This window comes from Echiichthys vipera, assembly GCF_963691815.1.
Source record: "Echiichthys vipera genome assembly, chromosome: 3".
NCBI lineage: Eukaryota > Metazoa > Chordata > Actinopteri > Perciformes > Trachinidae > Echiichthys > Echiichthys vipera.
In genome coordinates, this window is record NC_139828.1 from 7,927,026 (window position 1) to 7,948,569 (window position 21,544).

The 21,544-nt window shown below is 44.0% G+C and overlaps 2 protein-coding genes across 5 annotated transcripts in view; one reads left to right on the top strand and one right to left on the bottom strand.

The window, feature by feature from the left end:
* ralgps2 (Ral GEF with PH domain and SH3 binding motif 2) overlaps window positions 1-21,544 on the bottom strand; it is a 72,656-nt gene that overhangs the window by 11,092 nt on the left and 40,020 nt on the right. For all 4 annotated transcript variants that reach the window (XM_083938901.1, XM_083938899.1, XM_083938900.1 and 1 more), the window contains exon 9: window positions 20,626-20,752. In XM_083938901.1, the coding sequence (XP_083795027.1) occupies window positions 20,626-20,752 (127 nt within the window). The remainder of the gene's footprint in view (window positions 1-20,625; window positions 20,753-21,544) is intronic.
* angptl1a (angiopoietin-like 1a) lies at window positions 513-16,861 on the top strand. Its single transcript, XM_083938933.1, has 6 exons — window positions 513-784; window positions 10,625-10,882; window positions 11,020-11,640; window positions 14,157-14,350; window positions 15,377-15,647; window positions 15,755-16,861. The coding sequence occupies exons 2-6, from the start codon at window positions 10,693-10,695 to the stop codon at window positions 15,940-15,942; spliced, it is 1,464 nt and encodes a 487-aa protein (XP_083795059.1). The 5' UTR covers window positions 513-784; window positions 10,625-10,692; the 3' UTR covers window positions 15,943-16,861.

Consider the following 21,544-nt stretch of genomic DNA (forward strand, 5'->3'; position numbering starts at 1 on the left):
TGCAACAGGAAGCTGCTCAGAAACGTCCGCAGCATTACAATCAGCTCTTCCAACTGCTGAAGGAGAGAGTACATAAAATGTCAAGAATTGTAGAGTTGTAATTAAAGAACGAGGGGTCGAAGCAGCTCGTGCCCGTGCTCCAGACTCCGCACAAACTCTTCTGAATTCAAGCAGGTCTCCTTTCACTCAACTCACTTCTTCTATATATAAGAGCTGTGACGGTCATTGATGAGGATGGGAAACTTAATGAGGCGGCCCTGTTATTCTCCTTTTCTGTCTTTTTTCTTTCCATCAGAGTGACATCAGAGGTAGGTTGGGCCACTCCAAAAAAAAAAAAAGAAATAGAGAGAGGAAGAAAGCGAAAAAAAAGGGCAATCTCAAACTCCCACACCCTCATCCCCCTTCTCCTCCCCTCTCTTCCTCCTTCCCCTCCCTCTTTTAGTCTCCCCCATCCTTTGTGAAAAACTCAAGGCATCAGTCGTCAGAGCTCAGTCTGTTGAAGTGGCCGGCTATCGAACCATGCCCCAGCCCGGGCCCCTGGACAGCTGAGTCCACAGAGAGGAGCGCATCTTTGGGAAGTAGGGCATCAGCAAAAGAGACTTTATATATTGTGATTTCCAGCTGCAGCACAGACGGAGAGAGTGGAGGAGAGCGCCTCAGAAGACTGGGACAAAGACAGAAGAGATGAGTCCTGAGCACTGCACCTCGGTGAAGACACAACACAATACACACGTGAAACTATAACTGAAGGAAACACACCCCCACTACCGGTAACACAAAAAAGGTAAATGTTGCCTGAGTTCATTCTGTTTGCAAGTTTGTTTTTTGGAGTGTGTCAGCATGTGTGTGAAGGTCTGAGTGTGTGAGTCTGGGCAGTTGTGAGAGCTCTGGCTGAGAGGTTGGAGAGGTTAGGACGTTTCGTGACTGGAGGCTCCGGCTGCAGACAGAAACATTTAGCAACGCTTCTTTGGCTTTCCTCCGGAGTCTGAGGCCTGCGATATACTGAGTACAACATGCGGAGAGCTGCATCATGTGTATACATTCAACAAGTGAGCTACAGTAAAGTAAGGGATGTTAAGGGTGTGTAGGATGCATTTGTGTGGGAAAATACAGGGTATATAGGGTCAATGTTAACAGAAAAATATAAGAATAAAAACTCTCTGAAGTGTTTTCTTTTAGACGTAACACAGAGAATCACCCCCAACAGTTATTATGTTTCTAAAATTAACACTGTTTCACCCCGACCTGAAGAGAAACAGAAAGCTAAAGAAAGAGAAGGGGGGAAAGTAAAGAGAAAGAAAAGTATGGCATTCCAGCAAAACACAGGGAAGGAGACTGATCTGATCGGATGGAGAGATTTGAGCTCTGGAGCCAGGCTTGTTTATTTTTTCTTGGCTTCTGGTTTCCTAATACAGCACCATCTGCGCCCTGCCACTGACGGGTGCAGCGATGGAGGGCAAGTTAACCCGGTGGAATCGGGGTTAGGTCAATAATAGTATGCCTAATGAGGTGGTGACATGTCTCTAAGCACATGCTTCTCCTTATTACATGTGGGGGCCGTGAGATCATACGACGAGGAGCCACAGACAACACACTGTAGTTTGTTAAAGTTAACAGACTGGTTCTGTGGAGAAGTCCCTTTCACAGGGTCGTGTTAGAGGGAGGGAGAAAAAAGCCATGATACAATGTTATCCAAGCCTGACCACATCCTCTATCAAACACACCCCATGGACAAGAGACACTCCCGTCACAACCTTGCCATGATAGCAAAAGCTTTGAACATTTACAGCATCAATCTGGTGCACTTCCATATCACCGACTCACAATTATCTTCAAATGTTTCCACTTACTTCCTGGGCTGTTGGTGGGAGCTGTGGAAAATATTCTGTTCGCTACAAAACCACATCTGTGAATGCTGTAAACGGCCGTGAGAGACAGTGCTGAGTACACACACAGACACATACACTCACACACATACACTCAAACTCTTAGAACTTCAATAAGCTTCAAGAAAAAGGCAAAAATGAGGGAATGGCAAAAGCCTAAGAAAACATTTCATGAGCTTGCTGTTTTTTCTCCGGGTGCAGGATAATAAATCATACTATCAATACCTCTAATAACTCAGCCTGGAAAAGAAAAGAGAAAGCAGAAAAGATGAAGAGGAGGAGAGAGCAGCTGTCTGAGAAATATCCAGCACATTCTGTGCGGCAGCGCTTGGCCCTCAGGTTCACCTGCATGGGTGGACAGGGCCTGAGGGGGAAGCTCGAAATGGGTCATTACAACCAATCCACACATAAACTAACCATTCCCTTAACCCTCACCCAGGACTATAACTCACAACATACTTTCCCTTTGATGTCTTTCCTATTTTAAGTTTTTAAAAGTCCCAGGACAGGCCAATAAATAGCAGTCAGGTAGTGCGTGGTGGGCTGTCAGAGCCAGTTAACCGCTGCCCTCCCCCAGCCGTCCTGTCACAGACTATGTTGTAACGCGGCGGGGGATTGATAGCTCACTCAGCCAGCAACGGCCAACTTGCGGTTTTTGGGGCGACGGGCATGTGGCCAATCGTATCTCACTATGTGACCGGAGGCTGTGTGTGTGTGTGTGGACCCTTCACAGAGACGGCTCAGCTGATCTTATCGGCCGAAAACATATAGAAGCAGACACAGATAACACAAACGGGGATACAGACCCACGCTTGTCTAAAAACACTGCTCTCGCGCTGTGCTGACCACATGCGGTTAAATCAGACCACGGCCCAACAAGCCCGACAAATTGTATCTCCTAAAACTTAAACCTACATTACGAGCCAAAGGGCAGCCTGTTGTACTATTGGATTGAGTTGAAGAAAAAAAAAAATAGAGCCAAGGCTGCAGAAAAATTCAAGGATAAGTCTCTTGCTGCACCGTGAAGCTCATTTAGAGTCCTCCTAATGAGAGCTTGGACACAGTTGAACAGACAGGTCACCATAGGGAGGAAGAGGTCAGCCCTGGAGGTCAGGACAAAGAGACAAGAGAAGTGGAGGTATGTAACTAAGTAGAGCCAGTGGGCAATCAGTGTGTTATGCTGTTGTTGAGTGTGAATTTACGAGTTCTTCCTTGCTGATTCGACTAACAGAAAGCATGTGCAGTCGGAGGTAGGAGCTTCGGATGAGACTCGGGGGAGAAATAAAACATAGGATAGGTTAGAGTTGTTACGAGTTATCTCCGTGAAAATCTGAAAATGTACACCACGCAATCACAACATTTAAAAACTCCCTCCTCCCGGCTCTCCTCTATCCCCCGACCCTCCTCCAGCTCTTTTCGAACGTGTGAAAACCTTAATGGCACCATGTGTTCATTCAAAGCCAAGTGTCACTTTACAAGTTTAATTTAATCAGAGAAGAAAAGCCACCTGAGCGGTGCGAGATAATCTGTCCGCCTGGGTAATACATTACTGCGGTAGCCCGGGGTAGATTTTGTTGGGCAAGAATTATTATTGTTCCTGCACGTATCACTGCAAGCGTGCATACAACACGTGTTTGTGTGGAGGGGCGGGCTGTGTGTTTGTTCCGCGATGGAGGAGAGGTAAGAGGATGAACGTCATGGAGTGATAGAGGAGGGTCTCGGAGAGTTGAGAGTCCTTATCTTGACAAAGTTTGACAGCTGGAGAGGGACGGCCTCGTATGAACTCTGGAACATGAGATCTGCATGTTTGTGCATTTATGTGTGCTGCGCAAAAAAAAAAAAAAAAAGAGGAAGAGGGGGAACCCGGTTTTGCACAAAGACCGATTGATTGCAGGAGGTTGTGGAGTGGATGGGTCGGGGGGTGAGGTAGAGGAAGGGTGGGGCTGCACCCTAATCCCGCATATAGACCTCTGACCCCCCCCAACATCAGCCCACATGTTTAGAGTTTCACTTCAGAAGAAGGAAAACAGATGGGGGCTGTGGGGCCTCGGGGGTGTTTGGGTCCCTCCGCAGTAATGAAGCATCATGAAGGTGGAAACTCAGTCGCTAGAAAGCAGGAGGCAGGAACCACTTCTGGGGTTTTCATTGGGTTGGTTGTGCTCTAACCACAGGCTAATGGATTCCTCAACAGAACCACTTCATCGAACAAAGTCTTAGTTTTTCCACCTCATCCTTCATTTCTTTTAAATTCTAGGCTCCCGTCTCAATTACTAGCTGAAGTCATGGATGCGGAGAAAATCCTATTCCAGCTCTTCGTGTCCGCTTTGATTTCCCTTTTAATATTTCCAACATGCATTTCCCGTTTAATGAGGACACAAATGACTCAATTAATACGGCACCACAATGTATTTCCTCTTCCTCTGGGGTTGTGGTATTTATTCTCTGAGGTTTCAACCATTTTGTTGATGAGGCTTTTATGAGCGTGTCCTCGTTGTTAGCGCTGAGTGTAGTGTTTCTGTTTTCGTTAATCGTTTCATAATGTCAGTTCTCTGACTGCTCGCCCACTCACGCTGTGCTCACATCTTCAGTCCCCGTCCTCGATAACCTCACGTAGCTGTGTCTGCGCTCTCATGTTAATTCTTAAACCAGTCAGATGGTTTCGCAGCTGTGAGTTCTTTTTCTTTTTTCCCCCCACTCGTGGCTTTGTAACCAATTGTTTTAGCAAACACATAGTGGATGAGTGTCTTTGAGGGACGGAGCGTATGAGAGGTCATGTAATTCAAAAACAGTGGCTGCTGACATCATGAAACGCTGGAAGGAAGTTGGCCTCTGGCTGCGTCCCAACAGTAGAACTGGCTGAGCTCCATGTTGTCATGTTAAGCTGTGCTGCTGTTTATTGTCGCTCCAAATCCAAACTTTCTTCTCCCCTTCACTCATCCCTCCTCTCTCTTTCATCTGACCAGTGATGATGTGTTGTGTGTTTTAAGGCATTTTGGCCTTGTTGTGGGAAAGTCTGATGACCCGATGGGGGTATGGAAGCTGGGGGATTTTGAGGCTGGGAAATACATTGGCTACAAAAATATAAATCAATTTCTCTCTTAACTTTTTGAACCGCAATCCATCAGGCTACAAACGGACACATCAGGACTGGTAAATCACTGCAGGAGACCAGGAGCTCTCTCCCTCTCCCACACAACAGTGAGACATACTTCTGGCAGGAGGACAGCCTGGATCTGAATTAGCTTACACTCCTTACCTGATACATGCATGAACAGTCCAGTGCACCAAATGTATTAGCACATCACAACCGATTATGTCCATTTATATGTAATCAGGAAAGACAAACCATCACGTTTGGTCATCTGACTTTCTGTGCTACAGTCTACTAAGATTGTATAATGTACAATTTCCACTTTATTATTATTATTATTATTATTATTATTATTATTATTATTATTATTATTATTATAGGTACATCTACCTAAGACTAATGCAGTCTAATACTGGGTTTTCGATTGTACCACCAACACTGCATGATGCACACAGTGTATACTCTTTGCTAACAATTTGTTATGGGTTTGGTGGTGTTGATCTGACGTTTCTATCATTTTCTATCTGGCCTATCACAAACTAGAGATAGGGTTAGGTGTTCTACTCCAATCACAAACTTTGCCACTTAAAAAGTTGTGTTTAGTAACTTGCATATCTTGTTTTATCTCATATCTTGGCACATCATGTATTGCTCGCAACTAGCTAGTTGCTACAATGCTACTCCTAATTAATAAATATTTATCTCACCAGGCATACCAACTGCATTGGTCACCCTCTGCCAAGCTGTGTCTATTCACTTCCCAGTAGTCATCCATTTGGTTTGGCTATTTTCTTTTAATTTGCGTGCAATATTCAATATAGCACATGTTTATACACAGGAGAATATACTAGAGGCACATTCACAAGTGGGCCTTCTCACTGGCTAATGTTCTGCAAAACTCAGAGTCATCTTTTGGAGAGGGAGTGAACATCTGGCCACTTAAGGCGCCATGAGTGGACTTCGCTCATACCGCTGTTCTCATGGGGAAATTGAATTAATAAAAGCGCTCCGCTCTGCCGTTATGGAAGCCGCCTGTGAAAACGTAAAAGCATAACACAACAGTGCTGCAATAAATCCTACCTACTCAACTGTACTGGAGGTTTAAATGTTCAATCTAAAACAGTTTTAGAGAGACCGATGGATTCAAGTGTTTGGACATTTTAGAGGATGTAGTTTGTGGTGCTGAAGTTAGGATTTATTGAAAGACTTTTGCATTAGACTTCATTAGCATTACCTACAAAATGGGTTAGAAAGAGCAATAAATACTGTATGATAGTGACATTACTCCCCAAGGAGCACAAACCTGCAGTGATTTTCCGTAGAAGCAGTTTATACCAACTGTTTATCAATCAGTTTATTAAGCAGTTTGCTTTGGCTCGGATCACAGAATGATGTCTGCACTTCAGGAGGGTTTTTGCCAAAGTATACAGAGTAACCTGAAGCCACCAGTGTGACATATGGCTGTCTGTATGGGGTAAAAGTCAACATCCATTACACTGTTTAACCAACGAGGCTAAACAAATTTTTCCTGTCTAGAAGTAATGTAAGCAGCCGTCAGGCTTAATGAGCTCTCTGGTCATTTCCTCTCTGACGACATGAGGAAAATAATTATTCCTGTCCTCTTCTCAGACGCGAAGCTAATCACCATCAATACACAACATCTACACAGAAAGACCAGGAAGACAAAGGCCAGTGTCCTCGCTATATACACACACCTTCACATAATTAACACAAGCCACAATCAATCTGAAATAGCTGTGGGCTTTGTTGTGGTGTAAGAAGAGCCGAGGAAGTACGCTACGGATAAACACTGACTGTTCCAATAACAGCCATGAAAATAAATTAAATCTCAGCTCAGGGGACAATTAAAAAGCCAGTCTCCTGATTATTAATAACTATTAGCGGGTTGAAGACCCAGCAGTGCACTTAGGAAGACTTATGAAGCTCATATTGTTGCCAAAATATAAGGCAGGTGGAGTTAGAGGCCCGCTGCAAATCCTTAATTCCACACACTGGTTTCACATGGAAGATGACAAGAGCCGTTTGCCAGTATGGCTGAGCTAACAAGACATTTAATAAATCCTACTCATATTAATGAGAGAATTACATTTAGTTTCTCTTATACGCTGAGCTGCTTACAGCCCGTGGCTTTGAAATGTATCGGCAATCTGCTGTTTAAGTGATTTAGCTGCAGCCGAAAGGCCTGCAGAGAAAAGAGGGAGAAGAACACAAAACAGGAAAAGCAAAGAGAAAGTTTTCAAACACAAAAGGAACAGAAAGAGGGTTTGAAGAGAGAGAGGGAAGTAGTTAAAAAGGAAAGAAACAGGCAGAGAAAAGAGTGAAAATTGTCAGGACTAAAAAAAGGAATATTTCATCTAAGAGGATCTGCCTCAAGTTATGTTCATGATAGCTGGCCAGGAAGGGAAAAGGGCCATGACCCACTTTCTACCAAGAGAAGTCTCTTCCATCTTTAATCCACTGCTGTCTGTGCTATCCTTTTAAATCTGTGTGCTTTGTTTCACACTGTCGCTCCTCATCTCCTTCCCTTGTTCTGTCTCCGTAGTATCTGTGCACACAGCTCAGTGCTCCTCTAGGTTCTCACTGTAAGTAACATTTCTCTGGAGCACCTCACAACGCATTTCCACCCAAGTAATACTCAAGAGTTGGAAAAGTGTGAAGGAACATTGCTTATTCATGCCAACGTACACCACCCCAGGAAAACACAACCTGTACATGAGTGAGTGAAAAGCCAACTATAGTCTTGGTCAAACAAATAGAGATAAAACAATGCACATGGATCATGCTCTGAACTAAAATAACACATGAACTGCACAGTGCTTTCACAGTAAGCTTTAAACTCTATTCAGTAAACAGTCAGAATTAAATACAGCTGGTTGAGAAACATCCACGTGGTGTCTAGGCAGCCGTGCATCGACTTTTATTATTATTATTACCAGCTCCGACAGCGATGCTGGTATTGTTTTCACTCGTGTTTATATATGTGTGTGTGTGTGTGTGTGTGTACTGTGGTGGGAACTAACTCAGAGGTGGTTTAGGGTATTGCGTGTCTGTCTGTGGACATATTGTGTCATCACAACAGCGTCTCAATCGTGCAACATACAGTTGTGAAACTTTACAGATGCGTGGTTGAGATCAAAATAAAGATGTAGGTAAGGAAAGTTGGGTACTTTAGGGCCCTGGCCCGATAATTGTGCTTAATGCAGTCACAAAACATTACATTAGGTTTGTAGTTGAAATTCAAATAAAGGCGGAGTTCCCCCACACTTTACGCCCCTGGCCTCATCTGATGTTGCGGCTGGTGTGATCCCATCGCAAGATTGAATCTCTAGATTGTTTGTTTTAAAAAAATAAAGAGCCGCAGATGTGAGCCATTGTGGAATAATGGCCTCTTCCATCTCTGCTGACCCAGTATTGGCCAAGTAGGTAGGAAAGCTGCACAAGTCAGTACAAACAAACGTAATGTAGAGGTTATAAATATAACTCTCTACAAAACAACCGCATAATGTATCAGTGTACTGACTGCAACCACAGTATGTGAAGGCACATTCACATACATAAAGTTGTACTCCCATAGGTGAGCACTTTATGTTTTCCGCTCAATAGCTTTCCCGGTCCCCTAGCACTTCAGCAGTGTTTAGTTTTGGTTTGTTGGGTCAGAAAAAAAAGAAGCCGCTCTGCTTGTTCTGAGGAAACGCTTTAAACCTTAGTACCTTTCGAGGCACACTGGTGACCTCTCCACGTTCCCTGGAATGTCTTTGATATGTTGTGGTTCCAAGAATGAGACTAGGCCCCTCATACTCATAACCACCCAAGAGGAAATCAGACTCCAGAAGACAGGAAAGAGAGAAAAGAGGGCAAGGAAAAGAAAAGAACAACAAAAAAGAGATGGGAAATGAAGGAGGTGATAGCTGATGTACGAGCTGTAATGTTTCCTGTCCTGTTCATACTTTGGGGTCATGTGGATGATGCTTGCTGAATATGAACATTTTATGGAGCTCCCAGCAACAGTAGAAAACCAGTCCTAGTTTTTAAAAAGGAGACATATTTGAGAAGCTGATACTGCTGACGCTGCTGTTAAAGTCATTAGCAGCTCTCACAGAGGTCAGCAAGGATACAGTACCTGGTTACGCTGTCAGACACATTGGCTGCTGGAAAAACACACAACCATGAAAATGGATAATGTCTCTAGATAGTCCTGCACACACAGTATTCAATCATACAGATGGACCCATGAGCTTACGCATACCAGCGAGATCTGCAAATCTGCAGCACTAGCTGTAATCCCCGTCCCCTCTCGACATTGTTCCAAGTGACAGAATTGCCAGAATTCCTGAAAAACCACAATGGCGTCATATAGGAGACACACAGGGCCGGAGCTTCAGGGTGGAGGCAGGACTTAATGATGTGGCACTGAGTAAAGAGTGGCTGAAGAGTGATGGAGTGGATTAAAATGGCTAGACAGCCTTGGCCTTGCACGGGACCAAGGCAGGGTGTTAAATGGAGCAGCGTGTGCATCTGTGTAAGTGTTTTTGTGCTTGTGCATTGATGAGAAACAGAACTAGAATCAGCAGGGATAAGATAGAGGTGAGGGAGTGCCAGCAGTCACTCCTCATATTAGACAGGGTTGAGGACAACTCTGCACGGTTTTCGCTGCCTTCATCTCACACCCCTGTAGAGGCTGCCTGTGTGTGTGCGTTTGTGAAATCTTTCAAGTGAAACACAAATACTACCACCTACTAAACATTCCCCTTGAATATATGGAGCCGTGTGGAGCAGTGAGTATATTTAACCTGTTTCAAAGGAAACTGCGTTGAAATTAGTTTCTTGGAGGGGAACTGTGCAGGTACACAACACTTTTGTACAGGACAGCAAAGTCAGACCTCCCGGCAGGAAGGGAGACGTTTTTGGACAAATACTTAAAACATAAGGACATAAGTCAGAAGCTAAGAGTTCCTTTGGGGATTGGAGTTTGAGGGGACATCTTGGAAAGAAGATTTAGAAGTAGATAGGGAGACTAAGAACATCTGTGAAGCAATATGCCCACGTCAAAAGCAATGAAGATAGTGTATCTTAGTTAGTTTTAGAAACAATAAGTAAGTAAAGCATTTCTGGAATAGTTTAATTTTTTTGGCTGAAAATCTAAAAATAAACAGCCTTGATGTAAATACTATGCAAGACAAGAAGAATTTGCGAGAGAAAAGAAAGAGAGTAAATAAGATGAAGGGCAGGTACCAAGGATAAAGCACAGTAAACAGCCACATAGCAGACCTCTTTAATGCAGAAAAAAAGTGTTTTTCTTTTTTTATCAGCACAGGGAACTAACTGAGATAGAAAGCAGACCTCGTCTTGTGGGCTGAACAGCAAATGCGTTCTCTCTTTGCACACAAACAACTCTATGTGGTACAATAACCTGGACACTCTGTTTCTGTGCATCGAGAACACTTTCCTTTGACATTTTTCAAATATTCAAATACCATTTCATTTCAAATCGTATGGCAGTAGGTTCCTCTGAACTGGAACAGCATACGCACAACACCCCTGCTGTTAACATTCCTTTTGTTACCCTTTACAAACAAAGAAGTGCCTGTTTAAGAGTCCACACTCTGAAGATCTTACTTTCTTGCAGGGAGGCCCGGGGGGACTTGGAGGGAGCACCAGTCGCTGTCCATCTATCTATCTAACCAGCCAGCAGCAATGCAGGGGCACATGTGGGGCCTGTGCGCCCTGCTCTGTCTCTCCCTCTGGGAGGAAAGTTACTGCAGGAGCTCCAGAGAAGCCCGGAGGACCAAAGAGACTTCTCTCCAAAGGAGTAAAAGAGCCCCCATCGACCCTGATGCCAAAAAGTGTTCCTACACCTTCCTTGTACCCGAGCAGAGAATCACAGGTTCAAAGGATAACTTATTTTTTGAATAAACTTTCAGTTGTTCATTATATGGCTTTCTTCATTCAACTATCCATTGCTTTTTTAAATATAAGAATAGCTTCTTGCTAAACTCCTAAATAATTCATGTCTGTCATCAGGTCCAATCTGTGCCAGCACCACAGGCCCAAAGCCAGACAAGGACAGAGTGACCCGTATGGACATTGCAGATGTGCGGGAGGTGCTCAACAAACAGCGGCGCGAGATTGAGACGCTGCAGCTGGTGGTGGACGTAGATGGTAACTTGGTGAATGAAATGAAGCTGCTGCGGAAAGAGAGCAGGAACATGAACTCCAGGGTGACCCAACTCTATATGCAGCTGCTGCATGAGATCATCCGGAAGAGAGACAACTCCCTGGAGCTGGCCCAGCTGGAGATCCGCGTCCTCAATGTGACCTCTGAAATGATGCGTCTGGCTTCAAGGTACAAGGAGCTGGAGTCCAGGTTTGCCAACATGGCCGGGGTGGTCAACAACCAGTCCATACTCATCTCCGCGCTGGAGGAGCAGTGTCTGAGGACACTGGGACGCAGTGAGCTGCCCGTAGTTCCCCCGCTGGTACAGGTGGTACCGCAGAATCTACCAGTTAACAGTCGCTTCACCAATGAGATACAGAGGGACAATAACAACCGGCCCTTTGCCAGAGGATCACGCATGGACGCCCCTACTGCAAGCCCATTTGGGATTGACCCTCCACCGCCACAGGGAACACTTACCTCTGATGGTATGTACCAATTGTAAAGTGGCAGGGCATGATGAAGAAATAAGTGACTAAACACTCATTTAAGTAGTTGTGTGTACAGTTAATTTGGACAATTACTAAGGACTGCTATTCAAAACACAATTTCTCGCAGCAGTTAGTATTGCTGAGGCATAGTTGGCTAGTCCTTGGCATGGTACAGAAGCAGTGATATCATACATTCCTATGATTCTCACTTGGCCGTCTGTGTTGGCTGCACAGCACTGACCATATGTACTAAATTAGCAGGATGTGGATAAGGGCTCTTTGAACAGCATTAAAAAGTTAAAAAAACTTGAGAATAAATAAATATATATATATCTACTACAAGGCTTTAGTTAGATTTACATTCAGTGTATGCAAAACATACAGGGGCAAGGCACACCTCTGATGGACCGGAGCACTAGACAAAGCTGCTGGATGAGTCTCCTCCGTACTTTTATCGCAGAGATTGACTCATTCTGACATCTGAGCAAGATCATATCCAATATGAAACCAATTTGCGACATCAGGATGCTACTTAATAACTGGCTGAGGGCTGTCGTATTTTGTCTGGCGATTAGGCTAAGGCAGGGGAATGTTGACAGAGGTTATACAACCATCCCTCAGACAAAAGGGGAATAAAAGGAGATCTGTCTGAATTCTAACAAGGTCACGTAGTAAAGTGAGATAATAAGGTTAACAAAAGAATGTCGAGGGGAGAATAACTTATCTCACATTTGATTCAATCAGATATCTAAAGCTCTGGATAAATCTGACACTTGAAGACCGCAGATAGAGATATCACTATCCTGGTACTTGGAAAGGCAAAGGGGCCATATTTCAAAAGCCTCCACGAAGGAGAAAGAAAAAAGTGAAATGGAAGAGATGTGAGAAAAAAAGGGTGGTAAAGTGGTTTGGGGCACCAAAATGGTAGAGGACACAAAAAGGACAGTGTTGTGGTTAGTTCTAGTAGAGTCCCTGTTGAACTGTATTTTTTTAGCATTGTAATATTCAATTATAGCTCATAAGAAGTACACCGTTAATAAACATCATACAACTTCACAGGCCTCAGCTGTATCGTGGATAAAATGTTAAAGCATTAAGCCGCTACTTTTACAAACTGCCAGAATCCGTTATCTCGTCTGACTGAAATAAAGCTCTCAATCTGGACACCCCTGAACACAAGACCAGGGATGGATCATATTGGCTACGGTGGCGCACACGTCATCCTTCCTTCATTTTCAGGAAAGGAAAAACAAATCCCAGGAAATATTTCTAACGCTTGTCTCCATAAATCACATGTAACCAATTTCTAAGGACGGGTACTTCTCTGAAATGTAGTATAAATAGATGAATATGCGCTATTTAACAGATAGTGAAAGGAAAAAAATATAAATGTTCAACCCAAACACAAGCCACCAAATATCACTAATGGGTTTTCTTCCATGTAGCTTCACTACTACTGTAAATACATATTGCCCGACCGCAGGTTTGTTCAGTTGAGCCCTTTTTAAACCACTATTTTAACCACAGCCTCATGAAGCTCTGTTTAGAGAAACTTAAAGAAGGTGAAAGAAATGGAGAAAAGTGGAATACGTTAGAGAACCCCCTCACTGACAGGTCTGATGAAGACGTATCATTACTAGAAAAATACAAGCTTGTGCTGGGGAGTTTTGGGTATCTGTGCCGGGGCAATACACTGGGTCCCTATGTGCTCCAACACTCAGCTGAGAAAACCATCTTCCATGGGCCTTTAGGCCCCGGAGGCCCCCACACAATGCTGGTGTTCATACTGGTTTAATACATATTCACACAGGGGAAAACAGAGGAAATATGCCGGGTTTGGGTTCAGCTGCTTCAGCTTTGGGTGTAGTGCTACCACATGGCTTCATTTGAAGGCTAAATCTTGGTGAAAATTAACTTGTGTGCACATGTATCCGTGTGTGATTTTATAACATATGGATCGTCTGAGCAGAAGGAGACATTGGCCAAAGAATGAGGCCACAATATTACATCCACCCAACGTTCACTCTCCTCTTCTCTCGTCCGCTGTCTAGAACTGCTAGACTGATGATGATGACTTTTGCATATGCAATAGAAAAGAAGACATCTTGATCAATTCAAGGCACAGTATGATATATTTGTTCAGGGAGATAAAAGTGACTATAATTCAGGCAATGCAAGGTTTAAGTAGGAATCAAGAGTCAGTTACAAAATAGAGATAAACAATTTATAAGGCCTTTAAGTTATATGGTAATTTCTTGCTTTTTACTGGCGGGTATAACTCATTCCAACATTTTGTATCAACCACTAAACCCAAAATACTTGGGACACTGAGGGACACTGAGAATATTATGGTAGAACAAACTGCAATATGACAGCAGATTATAGTAACTGGTGATATTGCTATAGGGATTTCTCTACATATCAAATATTTGAATCAGACTCACTAGCACTATCTCTATCTCTACAATCTCTATAATCTGTTTGTCTTCCACTGTTTCTACAACCGTCTTTAGGTCCCTTCAAAGACTGTTACCAGGTGCGACAGGCAGGTCACACCACCAGTGGGATGTACCTGCTAAAGACTGATGGCAGTGATCGGTTGATTCAAGCCTGGTGTGAACATGGCCTTGACAACGGAGGATGGACCGTGTTGCAAAGGAGGAGAGATGGCTCGGTTAACTTCTTTCGGAACTGGGAGAACTACAAGGTAAGTTGAGGAAACGATTAGGTTTGAGGGGGTAAAGGCCGGGTTTTATGGGACCCCCTAAACAAACATTCGGATCTGATTCTTTAAAATATTAAGCCGAAAATATCCAAATATCTTCAAGCATAAGAGAGAACTGTGTTCACAGGTTCTTTCCTTCACTGTTTCCTAAGTGACCCAGTCTAAGCAGTTCATTCTGGGGCCACGAAGCAAAGCCCTTGCTCCGTCAATGTAAACAGCTTAGCGGTAGATTTCCTCACACTGGAATCACAGCCAAGAGCTGGAGTCAGGGACCTACATACAAATCTACGCAATCAGAGAGCCACGGTGGGCCGAGAGGGAAATACAGCTTAACCCCACTGGAAATGATCCCTTCATCCTTTTCTTCTCTTGTGTCAGCCTCTGTGATTGAGGTGTGATCCAGGAGCTAACGGAGCGAGCAGGGGACAGAGACGAGGGAACACAAAAGAGAGCTTGACAAAAAATACTGGTCATAAAGTAAGAAAAAAAAGGGAAATATGTATTTATATGGCAAATGCAAGAGTATTCCTCTCCGTCATGAAATTGGATTAAGAAGTCTGTACTTGCATGCTTTCTGGATCAGGAACAGAACTGTGTCTCTGCAGCTCTGCATCTGCTATATTCAACCATCCATCCAACTGCAGCAAAATCACCATTGCCCCTGCCATTCAGCTAATTCGCCTCAAGTGAGAAACCACATATCACAACCTTAACACATTATCGTCTCGATGGGAAGCAGATCTGATTTTTTACGTGATTGCAGGCACCCGACTCCTTTAAACTCAGCTAAGAAATCGTATTAACCTCGCTCCACTGTACTGTTTGTATTTTTTGGATGTGATTTGTGTTCAGTGGCCACAGAATAAAGAAAGATTTTCTTTCACCAGTTGGCTCGCCCACAGTGTCGACACTTGCTCTACGCTTCATTGCAATGCCATTTTAACACGAACCGCAACTGATAATGAATAACAAAAAAAGAAACGCGTTGTGGTGATTGTTCCCCTACAGAGAGGTTTCGGAAACATCGATGGTGAACACTGGCTCGGACTGGAAAACATTTACAGCCTGGGGAAGCAGGGGGATTATAAGATGATGATAGAGCTGGAGGACTGGACGGGGAAGAAGGTGTACGCCGAGTACAGCAGCTTCCACCTCGAGTCGGAGAGTGAGGGTTACCGGCTGAGGCTCGGCACCTACCAGGGCAACGCCGGGGACTCCTTCAGCAGTCACAACGGCAAACAGTTCACCACGCTTGATCGCGACAAGGATGCATTTACCGGTAAGGGAAGATGCTAGATGAGCTCCAATTAAAATCCTTACATAAGTCCTCCTTTATCTGTCAGTCACACTCATTTTGTCCTATGACGCTGTGTCCCTCTCTGCTAGGTAACTGTGCCCACTTCCATAAGGGGGGCTGGTGGTACAACGCTTGTGGCCAGACCAACCTGAACGGTGTATGGTACAGCGGGGGAGTTTACCGCAGCAAATTTCAGGATGGAATCTTTTGGGCAGAGTACGGAGGAGGCTTCTACTCCCTCAAGTCATCCCGCCTCATGATCCGACCGATCGACTGAGACGCCCGACTGCGGTTCGCCTTCAAATGCACCCCAGTTTCCTTCCTTATCTTTATCTACCCATAAACAGAGACTGTAAAAGAGGCAGAACCAGGAAGCCCTTCCATCGTACAACAGTGCCTTGTAAAATAGAAAGGAGGAAGAGACGGTGGCGTGTGTTTATGGCCAGACAATAATGACTCCAGCAGTCCGCGCAGTGACTTGCTGCCAAGTTGACTTCGAGATAAAGACTGATGCCATTGCCCTCCCGAAGTAACTGCTCTCCTCCACCTTTCAGTCTGGAAAGTAATCAAGCTCCCTCGGACCATTAAGTATTACTCTCAAGTGTCCTATTTTACTCACTCTTGTTGAAACTCCGTATGTAATAAAAGGGAAATGGTCATTTACTGAAGACATGAGATTTCCTCTGAGCAGCTAATGGGTGACTATTTCAAAGCAGTGTCACCCGTACCAAAAGGTTTTGAGTGTGGTTGCTTTGCCACAGTTGTAACAGATGTACTGGGGTGTTTAACCATAGTAGCGTGACAAATGCGTTGAAAGTCATGTTACCGGGTTAGAGTCCCTTGCAATCAAACATTTACTGTCAACTTGTTTCTGGGTTTTGTCTGGACTTCGGGGGGTTCCTTCGACCCCAACAGAAAATTACGCAACTGTGTGCTTGTCCAGTTCTGCATATGGCTGAGCTGGCTTTGGTATGTAAATATCTTTGCCTTTATTTGTGAAAGGTAATTTAAGAGGTGTGATTCTACTCAGGCCGAATGTTCACAATGTCGTCACTCTGCCATTCTTTGTTATTTATCAGTGTATTTATAGTAAGTATAGTCCTGTAACAAAGCAATTCTTATTATTTTCTATCCCATGTACGCACACACACACCACACACAACACACACACGTCTAGTTGAGAATATGAGACATGCACTGCCTGTGTTCATCAAATTAAACCATTTTGTAAACATCGAATGGTCTTTCACTCGTCACTCGGCAAAAGGAAAAGTTATTTTCAGCATGACTGTATAATTTGATATATTTCAGTTGGTAAAATAAGAGCAACGCCTTTATCTGCAAGGATGATACAATCACCTGAAATGAAACGCTTCAAAGTTCTTTGATCTGATTTAAATGCCATACATGCTGCCAATGCACTAAAGGAGTTCAGAGCGATTTAATAATTAAATAAAGTGAGCGGAATAAAAATGATCTGTGACCACCAGTGGTGAGGGAAAATTCAAACTCACAATCTTGTTCTGAAAGGTAGAAAGCTAAAGCAAAGCAGAAAAATAAAAGACAAATTCAGATTGGACTTGATCAAGTTAAGGACAGAAATAGATAAGATGGAGGATATTAAATGATGCTGCTATAGAAAAATGAAAGAACCGGAGAGGCAGAAATGATAAAAGGCCAAAAAAGAGACAGAGGGGGGAGAGAAGGAGGGGAACATTCTTTCCACATAAAACCGTTGTGCTTTTCTTTCCCTTAAAATACAAACGTATATCTTGAAATTATGGCTCCCCTCTCAACCTTTTCCTCCGAGGAACTATAAGTCAGAACAGATAGGAGCCGTCTGGTGCAAACCCTGCAGAGAAAAGAGAAGTGCGCACACACACACACACACGCACGAACGATCAGACACACACACACACACACGCACGCACACACGCACGCATGCTTGCTGTCAGCCCTCTAAAATACTGTGTATCCATGCAGACCAATAGTAAAGGCCAGGCCTGCCTGGCTGTATTACCTCCTGACAGACCAGACTGACAGTGTGTTTACATGCACATCAGTAACCCGAATATGGCCTTACCCTGGTTAAGGGAATGATCAGATTATAGAAGTTCCCCTCGTATACATGAAAGAGGGTTGAATGGGAAAATGACGGCATAACTCCGGTACAGTAGGTGGCACTAAGCCAACATACAATTTCTTTTTCTTTTTTTTTTCTTTTTTTTCAGAGAATTACGACCAAAACGGGTCTTTTTGGTACTGATGTTACTTGCCAGTGTGAAGTCCTCCCTCGGTTTAAAGTTAACGCTCTATATTGATGTTTTTTCACGTTTTCCGGCGCCGTTGCTTCCTGGTTTATTCTATTTTTCGGGTCAAAAGTCACCGCCGTCGAGTGGGGAGCATGCGCAGACGAGAAACCTGATAATAATCCAGGTAAGATGTTTACATGCCAGAGAACTCCGGTTACTAAAGGAGTGATCTAGGTCTATTAACCGGGGTATGAGAACTGTTTACATGGTGTTTGAGAAACACGGGTATGCCTTTAACGGGATTATAATCGTGTTTTTGAACTGCATGTAAACGCACTGAGTAGGTCAGGAACCAGTAAATGAACCCCTCAGTTGGCTGGCTTTTCTGAACGGACACACACACGACACCTTACCTCTGGTGCTTTCCACTTGTTGATTATTTCACACAATGTTGCTTGTGTTCTGCAGCTACACCAACGACTACAGCGACAGCATGCTGGAGTAGAAGGTCGTCAAAGGCCCCTGTGCCTCGTTCTGGCCAAAGAAAAAATCTGCATGCCTGCGTTGTTGCTAATGTTATTATAACACCACACTTTGCACCTTTTCTTCTAGTTCTCGATTCCCATCACTACACTAGCCACTGCAGTTGTATTGACTGCAATCCAAAGCATCTTTTTAGGCCTTAAATCAATATTTTCTCCTCTTACAAATGTAACTATATGATTATGTATTGGGCTGTGAGCACTGTCAAAACTTGAGTGCACAGCAGTATTCAATTCAGTGTACACACTGACAGTGATAGAAGACTGCAGATGCTGATGCGCTGCTTGCTCTACGTGGCCGCTGCAGACGTGAAGGTGAAAGCATAACGAGTTGGGGAAACATTTTAAAGTGTGTGTGCTTTGTCACCGTGGACCCATACACGTCTGTGGGCTCTTTGTCCTTGCATGATTGGCCAGAGAACAGGAACAAGCTCATCTGAGCATTTAACAGGCTGGCCCTGTGGTGAGTGCAGACAGGAGGGACCTGTGTTTGCCAAGCCTAATAGCAGGTCAGAGTTCATACAGTCACACACACACACACACACACACACACACACAGAATTTAGCACAAATGTAGCACTGTGGAAAAACCAAAGCTCGATGACTATACAGCAGACACAGGGCTCTTTCTACAGCCTCGTTATCACCACTGATAAGCATCAAACCCACAGAGATGCAAACAGGGCAAAGACAGAAACATGATAGGAAGTCACAAAAGTGGCTCAAGTACACAAACACACTTTGTAGAAGTTTACCTGCCTGTGGTGTATTTAGCACTTGGAAAAACACACATGGTCATTTTAGCCCTCTGCTGTGGGTTGGGACTTTAACTTGAGTTTCAACAGGTACTTTGTTTAGTGACTAGAAGGGTGAACATGCACAAACACACCAGGAGAAACCCCCAAGTCTCTCACACACACACGCACACGCAGGCGCACGCGCACACGCACACGCACACGCACACAGAAGGAGCACTGAAGTTGGGAATGATGCTCTGGAACAAGCACTGCGGCTTTCAGTCTCCCGCTCACTCATTCCCACTTTCCCCTCAGAGGGATCGTGTGGATTTACGATGGAGGCGAACGTCCGAGAACAAGAGAGTGGCGATTTCCCTCCGGTGTGCCAACTTGGCTCGGTCCAGCCCCGAGGACTGCCAGCTGGTCACACATCACACGACCACACGCATCATTGACAGGCTCAGACTGTAAGGAAACACCATCCCACTCACACGTACGAAGGCTTACAACGCTAAGAGACTCCACCCTGACAACGACCAACTAGTCACACATCACTGAAACGCTTACCAAACGGAAAGCCTTCCCTTCTTATGCACACACAATGAGGACATACAGTCAAACTGGCAAATGTGTGCCATTTCGCAGCATCATTATCATTAGCTTTGCATTCGTCTTGTGGTCTGTTATTGCTTCCAGACTTCTATGACGCAGCTCGATGGGGAAAATGAGTGGTTAAAAGTTGCTTTAATGACAAACAGACTCTCGAGCTCTCCGCTTGTGTCCGTCCGTGTTTGTTTGTACCTACTTGAGCGTCTACGTTTGAGTCACACAGCAGAAGCTATGTTACGAGCCTGGTGGTAAGAGAAACAACCGTGGCCGTAAAGAACATCAAGTCATCAAGTCAAAGCAAGAACAAACAGTACGGCAATAAAACCAGACACTCGTGTACCCACTCTTACATCACAGTGAGTTTTTTCCTGTGTGATGTAATACTGTGGAGCATTACTTGCTATTCAAGGAAAGGCCGGAGATATATATATCCTTTTTGAAACAAAATTCCCTGAATCGTGTATTTGTTCCAGTTACTTCAAGATGTTTCACAACAGAGCAGAACATTTATGTTGGACAATCCTCAGGAAAACGAATGACAGGGTACAAATTTAGAGAGAGAGGTAACGGCTGCAGCGGAAACAAGAGGCTTATTGAAGGAGGACGGAGGAACAGGGTAACAAGGGAAGATAAATCACAGCTGACTGATTGATGACTGCGGCTGAATAATCCATGAGATAACGGTACCAGGCACACATGCAAAGACAACTCATTTGGTAAAACTCAGACGATTTGTCCTCAGATAAGCCTTTGGCCTGTAAACAGCCCATAAAGATGAAAGCTGAAAGTCAGGCACGCTGTGTATGTTTGCGTCTGTTACCTAGGTATGGTATACAAGAGACCATGCTCTGGCTGCTGATGAAATCTCTCAGACGTTTGTAGTTGTCTTCTTTTGACATCAGGTAATCGAGCCGATCAAACGTCGCCTTGTCCTTCCGACTCAGTAACTGTAAGGGAAAGGAAAAAGGGAAAATGAGAAGAAGGGCATTAAACTGAAATAAAAAGCTATAATGTGAGCAGGGACCTACAGGCTAGGAGAAATACGACATAATTAAAGTCGCCTTCAGTTGGCTGCACTTACTAATAAGGGAAATGTGATATACACTGAAGGGCAGCAGCAACAGTAACGGGGAAAAGATGGAAAATAATCCGAAATACAGCAGGGAAATGAATGGCCAGATTTGACTGATACAGTGCTCAGTGAGGGCTGGCTGCTAAATTGGCCATTTAGTGTCAAACCATCGACTTTTAAGTGTTTTTCTTTGACAAAACTTTAAAAAAAAAAAAAGCAGATTTAAATGGGCATGGTGCTGTAGACAGATGAAATTCTGATCTTTTCTTTAATTGCTACCCATTAGTGAAAATAAGTGAAATACCTGGCTGTATTCTACCATTATTGCCTCTGTTTCACATATTGATCTGCAGTTGTCAATGTGGCAATGAAATGCAGCTATGTTGTGCAGAATAAAACCATTACTCTAGCTGGTTTGCTTGTTTTAATGATGTAGAAGCATGCAACCTTCGACATAGAGAAGGTTGCATGCTTTGTCTGCACTCTTTTGTGTGTCCATTTGTGAGAGCTACAGATATGAATTCCACTCCTGCGAGAGGACTGAATTGCAGAGACGTTAGATCGTGGACCAAAGCAGCAGCAGTTGTACATCATCATCATCATCATTAGACCACATCTGATCTGCTGACAAAGGAACTTTAAAGCATGTGTGACAAAAGCAGAAAGT